At 42.5% G+C, this 7,012-nt stretch overlaps 1 protein-coding gene across 1 annotated transcript; it reads right to left on the bottom strand.

The window, feature by feature from the left end:
• Positions 1-603: 603 nt before the first annotated feature.
• LOC311077425 (B-cell receptor CD22-like) lies at positions 604-6,637 on the bottom strand. The gene is made up of 10 exons (XM_084105880.1): positions 6,590-6,637; positions 6,153-6,485; positions 5,809-6,054; positions 5,471-5,725; positions 5,147-5,386; positions 4,983-5,064; positions 1,928-1,964; positions 1,714-1,779; positions 1,494-1,553; positions 604-1,301 (listed from the first exon to the last, which is right to left on the bottom strand). Exons 1-10 carry the CDS (start codon positions 6,630-6,632, stop codon positions 1,290-1,292), a joined length of 1,374 nt encoding a protein of 457 aa, XP_083962006.1. The 5' UTR covers positions 6,633-6,637; the 3' UTR covers positions 604-1,289.
• Between the last annotated feature and the right edge of the window lie 375 nt (positions 6,638-7,012).

The raw sequence follows: 7,012 nt of genomic DNA, 5'->3' as shown, positions 1-7,012 counted from the left end.
ACATGTACGATATTAGGCTTAGTTCATGTTTTTACTCCAATCTCATTTCATAACATACATTTTAATCTGGCACCACCAGTCTTACCTTAAAAATCTTCTCATCTTTAAATCACGTTCTTCTAATTCTTCTGAGGTAAATCTAAGTGAAACGGCACAGCACAAACAGTCTTCCAAACTCGATGAAAAGCACAGGAGTAAGTTACCTAAGTCTCTGATTCTTTGTTTTGAGGTAATGAGGGCGTTTACAGGTCTGCGTTTCTCCACGTGGATCATTTGCATGTCAATCGCGCGTGGGCGTGGTCACATTAAGGACGCGTTAATTAGGTTAATTAGGTTAATTAGTTAACTAACTAATTAATTAGGACGCGTTTGAGAAACTGTACATGCCGCTGCTTTCATACGGATTACTTAAACAGAGAATATTTGTTTTTTATATAATTTACATACTTTAAAAATAGAGACTCCAAGTGTTGTACAGACATGCGTTTCAAGTCTGTGTGACAAACATTCGCTGAGTTACAGGTCATTTTCTGTCGCGTTTCAGAATGAGTTTCACATTGAGAGATACGGCAGAACGTGCATCATGTTTATTTTCTTTATTTTACGAAAAACACAACATTTTGTTTTTATTATGAGTGTACACAAATAAAAGAAGACATTTAACAGTTTTGAATGATGTATAATGTTTGAATAATGATCAAAATCAAAAGAGTATTTTGAATCTCTTTTGCACTGATATGAAAAAAAACAAGCCTATCGCGCAGGTGCGATAGCCGACCTCAGGGGGTTAACTAACCACTTATAAATGACTTACAACTGAACGTTATTATAAAGTGTTACCGTGTAATTTTGTGCAGTAATCCTTGTATAAATAATCTTATCAAGTTCAATCTATTTTTTCTCTCTCTAGCATTCTCTAAGTGTAATGGTCTTTAATATTTCTTATGCTGTTATTCTAATTTATTGAATGTCAGAAAAGTGTGCAATTTTACAACTAGAGCCTTTTATTGGAAACATGAACAATACGGACACTCAAGTTTTAAAACATTAATAATCTAAATGAAGAAAGCTTCATACATGATTTAAAAAAACATAAAGAGAAACACACTATAGTGATTACACACTTTTACATAATTCATTAAGCGTTTACTTTAATTATCGCACATCCATCTATAAAATGATCGCCTGATTACTTCAGTCACACGTCATCATGGCACTCCTGTCAATCATTCAGGGCTCCTCCCACAAAGAGATTAATAAAGGCTGTAATATTTACTGTGTCCAAAACACTACAGCCTCTTCTTGTTAGGTTGAGAAAGAAAGAAAGAAAGAAAGAAAGAAAGAAAGAAAGAAAGAAAGAAAGAAAGAAAGAAAGAAAGAAAGAAAGAAAGTGAAAACATTAATATTGAAATATTGAAATAAAAGCAACATGTGTCAAGAGGAAAGGCTAATAGATTGGGTTTTGTCTCTATCTAGTGGGTATTCTTACTTACTGGAAGATTTTCATACAGAGACGAGTCCAGTTCAGGTTTACAATCATGAAGTTGAGCAGCCTTTATTAATGAATGTAAAAGTAAAAACAGGAGTGTGTTATTTAAATTCCCATATACTTAGTCAATATAGATATGTTCACACTGACATTGAGCGTTTAATTCCTTTTGACTAAAGGTGAAGAGTATTTAGTCTGTTGTAGGAAACACTTACAACACTTACCGTTACATTCTCATACACAGGATCACTCAATTCAACATCATAAGCGTCGCGTCTGTCATGATCCATCTTTGTCATTAAAGAAAAAAAACAGAATAAAGAGAAAATAACGTCCATAAACAATTCACTAGAAAAAGTTTCTGCTACATTCAGACTTTCAATCATTTAGATACCAAATCATTTCCCTGATCAGTAAACTTCTGATCATTTTTCTCACCTGTGTGTCATTTCTCTTTTTCATCCTCCTGGTTCCCCTTTTAAGACAGTGATTTGACACAATTACAACCAATCAGATTCAGAAATTATTTGATGTTTAATACACAGTTATGATTTTAACTAAAGGTATTTCTATAGGACGTGGCACTACCACTTTGAATGTGATTTTCAATCTCCCGTTCGGGGCGATCCTGCAGCCCACCAGAGAAAATGCAGGCGAAATTACTTTCAAAAACGCGCTTTCTACAGATACGAGTTGATTATTAGCTTATTTGTGCATGGCATTTGTGGGAGGAGGAAGAGGAGCTAATGTATGTAGGACGTCTGAACAGCGGACAAAGTAGCTGTCAGTGTGGAAAGAAAGAATGGGAAATTTTGCCTTGGCTCACGTTCATCACGACCAGAGACGAACCTACATTAAGTGTGTGGGTCCCAGGGAAAATTAGTTAATGAGGCCCTTCTAAAATATTTTTTAACATAAACATAAAGTTCTTATTTTTAAATAAACAAAAAGTCAATCTTCATCTTTATAGTAGAAGATAAAATTCAATCTTCATATTTATAACTGTCACCATAAAAACTGTGCTTTGTGTGGTAGTGACAGGAATGAGCTGTTTAATCTTTATTTTATTATTTTATTAGTTCATGACGTCTCACTGAATTAACAACTTTCTTATTCAGTCATTCATTCACACACACACTGCAGAGTACGTCCTGGTTGCTCCCTGAAGGAGGGAACGGAGCACGTAGTCGACCTCGACTGAATGGGATCACGCTAGGGAGCCTATCATCTTCGAGCATGTTAGAACAAGCCAATTTGCATCACACACTCCGCCCCCGGGATAGGTAATACCCGCCGTAGGGATTACAACATATGGACCCAGCCTAACACAGGTTCCACCAGTGCATACGAGTGATAGGCCTAGCTTCGGACGTTCCGCCACGTCCGTTGCCGAAGGGTATGGAGGAACTCAACAGGGTTCGGTTTAAGAGGGAACTCACTGGAGCGAGAATTGCGCACGTATCCAGTCCATAGTAGGGGAATGGCACAGCAAGCCAACACTTCAAACCGTGCTTACAGTCAAACTGGCTTCATGTGAAGGGAGCCCACAGGAAGCAACGGTTCGACACATCGACTAGTTCTCTAGCTAACGTGTATAGGTATCGCCCTGCCCCCAACTCTATTAAACATCTGCTCAGCGAGGCACTCTGTATCAACGCCTAGGAGGGAGCAATATCCTCGCTTAGGAGGAGCTCACCACCCAGGTGGGCACGTGCATCTTGGGAACTTTCTCACTAAGCTGAAGTCACAGAGGTAGTCAAGAAACTCCTCGGTGGCAAGGCACTGGGGGTGGATGAGAACCACCCCGAGTACTTCAAGTCTCTGGCCAGTTGTCATGCTGGCCCCATCACACCAGGACCTTCAGCATGCACTGGGACGGTTTGCAGCCGAGTGTGAAGCGGCTGGGATGAGAATCAGAGGCCATGGTTCTCAGTCAGAAAAGGGTGGCTTGCCCACTTCAGGTTGGTGGAGAGTTCCTGCCTCAAGTGGAGGAGTTCAAGTATCTTGGGGTCTTGTTCACGAGTGAGGGAAGGATGGAACGGGAGATTGACAGACGGATCGGTGCAGCTTCTGCAGTAATGCAGTCGATGTACCGGTCTGTCGTGGTGAAGAAAGAGCTGAGCCGCAAGGTGAAGCTCTCGATTTACCAGTCAGTCCACGTTCCTACTCTCACCTATGGTCATGACATGTGGGTCATGACCGAAAGGACAAGATCCCGGATACAGGCAGCCGCAATGAGCTTTCTCCGCAGGGTGGCTGGGCGATCCCTTAGAGATAGGGTGAGAAGCTCGGTCACTCGGGAGGAGCTCAGAGTAGAGCCGCTGCTCCTCCACATCGAGAGGGGCCAGCTGAGGTGGCTCGGGCTGGCCTGGAAATGCCTCGGTGTCCCCCCGGAAGAGCTGGAGGAAGTGTCTAGGGAGAGGGAAGTCTGGGCATCCCTGCTTAGACTGCTGCCCCCGCGACCCGTCCCCGTATAAGCGGAAGAAGATGGATGGATGCCATTTTACTTACCACGTTTTACTAAATGGGTGGAGGCAGCAGCAGGCCGTCGGGGCAGGATGTGCCAGATGGCCTCCATCTGCTTCTGGGCAGCAGAGAACTGCTGGGCAAAGTTCCCCATCACGTCGCTGAATAACCCAACCTGGGAAATGGGAGATCGAACCTTGTCCGGTTTTCTCATATCTGCCAGGTTGACAGACTGATTGCGCGAGCTGCAACCGCGGAGGGAGAGTCTCGACCTCACCGTAATCCTCTGGGAAGGTAGTCCAGAAGAAAGGCCTGGGGATCGGGACTGCACCTTCGCGAGCGAAGGCGAGTCTCGACCTCAATGCCGAGATGGTCATGTTCCCGCAATGAGAACATGAGTCATCCACCAAAGCTGCTTCATCGTGCTGTAAGCCCAGACACGTGATGCAACTTTTGTGACCGTCAGAGGGGGACAGAGCCTTACCGCACCCAGAAATGCACGGATGGAATGGCATCTTGAAAAAGACGCACTCACACCCATGTTGCTCTTTTAGAAAATGGGACCCGTCACCAGTGCCGGAGCACACAAGGAATGACCGCGGCAACACTTATTACAGCGAACTGAAACCAGTGAAGCACTCACTTTTCCGCCCTCAACCAACAACATACAAACAAACAGAAAAATGTGTTGCCGCGACCACCGCTGCACTGCGCTGTAGAAATCACCAACACTGAGAGAGTCTTTTCCAAAAGAACACCTACACACTCGCTCGTTGAATATAACGATACTCTTCAGAGACACCATACGAACGGCTCTGAAGCAAAAAGCAACTAGTGCATGCATCCACTTCCGTATTTATACCCGCGCCGTGGGGGCAGAGTGTGTGATGTGAATCACGCATGCCAATTTCATTGGCTCGTTCTAACATGCTCAAAGATGACAGGCTCCCTAGCGTGATCCCATTCAGTCGACATGGACTACGTCTGATGTTCTCGACTGAAAGGGAACCACAGACACACATCTTACCAAATCACTAACATCGTAATGATCACTGCAGCTCCACAAACCCCTCCAATGGATGTGTATAATATCACCAGACGTCCGGCAACTGAGACAAAAGAGTAAAACATCTGAACAGATTCATTTGAATCACTATAGAAAGAGTAATGTAAGTATATGAGCCGCTCTACCTTTAACAGTGACAGTTACAGCGTCTGATCTCTGAGATCCATGTTGATTGTGAGCCTGACAGTAGAAGCGTCCACTCTGTAGTGCACTGAAACTCTGTCCAGATCCCACAGGTGAAGTTTCATTCTCCTTAAACCAGAAGTTCTGGGCAGGAGGGTTTGAGTCACTGATGCAGTTCAGAGTCACTGAATCTCCCTCCACTATTTCACCAGAGATGGAAACTAAGACATTTTTTGGCGGGTCTAAAGCAGAAAACAAAAAAATTCACATCACAGACGATGTTTAGAGGATTTAATTTCACATTTACTGAACCATCATTAACTCACACATGACATTTAAAGTCACAGCATCGGAGTATTTCTCTCCATGTTCATTGATGGACTTGCACTTGTATTCTCCACTGTCATCAGAGCTGATCTTTGAGATGCTGTAGATTCCTCCAGATCCTACAAATGTTCCTCCTTTAAACCATCTGATTTCTGCAGGAGGGTTTGTGTCACTGATGCAGTTCAGAGTCACTGAATCTCCTTCCACTATTACACCAGATCCACTTATCAACACTGAGACACTCCTGGGAGGGTCTAAAAAGGACAAAAATTAAAACCCTAAATAAATTCAAACATGATCTCCTAATTTTAAAAAGAATAAATGAATCTGTACTCACACATGACATTGAGCTGAACAGCAGGAGAGATGTGAGTGTGTCCGTCTACAGCACAGCTATATCTGCCTGAATCCTCTCTTCTGACTGACTGCAGCAGGAGTTCATTGTTTCTGTCTCTTCTCTCAGTTAATGGCTGTGAGTTTCTGTACCAGATGAATGTTGCTCTGTCAGTCAGAGCGCAGCTGCTTTTACATCTCAGAGTGACTGAATCTCCCTCTGTCACTTTCTCAGACTCCACCTGAAGATCTGAACACAACACACACATTATATCTAGTGCTGCTGTCATACACTGATTATTATTCAACATAATGCACAGAAGAATAGATAAACCTCATCAAAGTCACCTGTGACAGTAAGAGTTACACCAGGTTTACCAGTCCATTTTCCTTCAGTTATATTAGTGATGAATCTGAAATAGTACATGTGTGAATCCTTCAGTGTCACATGACTCAGTCTGACGGTGCAGTTCTGCTGTTTATCTCCCAGATACTGAAGCCTCTGACTGTATTCAGGGTCCTCAGACAGATCTTGAGGATCTGTTTTGGTCCAGAACACTTTCATGATCTGATATCCAGTAGTAGGGTATTTATAAGTGCATCTCATTATCACTGTTGAGTCCTTTAGTGCACAGTTGTGTGAAGGACTGTAACTCACACCCCAATCAGCACTAGAAACCCCTGAAACACAGAATTCATCTCGAACAATTTAGCAGCAGCTTGTGCATATAAATTTGCAGTATCAAATTTATCTTGAGTGTTTCTGAAGTGTTGAATTGACTAACCATGAATCATGAGAAGAACGATCAGAGGAAGAGGAGGAGCCATTCTGAGTGATGTCATTATCAACACCTACAACAAATGTACAGTGGCTCATTTTTCAGCTTAATGTCTTGTCGTTTTGGTCTCACTGTTACACATTTAGTTTTTCATATTCTCATTGCATTCAAAGTTTATCAAATATATTATATATGTGTCGGGGGCCGTGGTTCAGTGAAGTCTACAGTGGGAGAGATCTGGCTTGTCTAAATACCCATTCTTGCGGTCTTTGCACTTGACCACTTGTCTACTTGCATGACGTATTTCCTCTATTTGGCCCAAGTGTTTACAGAGCTTTTATTTATACTTTGCATTTTAAAATAAACGTCTACATGTCTGTTCAGTAGTTGCTATGTAACTAACAGAAGACAAAAAAATTAAATTGTTGT

This window comes from Abramis brama (assembly GCF_963993115.1).
Source record: "Abramis brama genome assembly, chromosome: 2".
NCBI lineage: Eukaryota > Metazoa > Chordata > Actinopteri > Cypriniformes > Leuciscidae > Abramis > Abramis brama.
This window is presented reverse-complemented; position numbering and strand designations above follow the sequence as displayed.

Excerpts from the sequence above, each read along its gene's own strand:
- LOC311077425 (XM_084105880.1), bottom strand. The coding sequence starts at position 6,632 with ATGGCTCCTCCTCTTCCTCTGATCGTTCTTCTCATGATTCATG. Across the intron at positions 1,965-4,982 it reads ATTACGATGTTAGTGATTTG|GGGAACCAGGAGGATGAAAA; the intron begins GTAAGATGTGTG and ends CTGTCTTAAAAG. Across the intron at positions 1,554-1,713 it reads CTGTGTATGAGAATGTAACG|GCTGCTCAACTTCATGATTG; the intron begins GTAAGTGTTGTA and ends TCATTAATAAAG.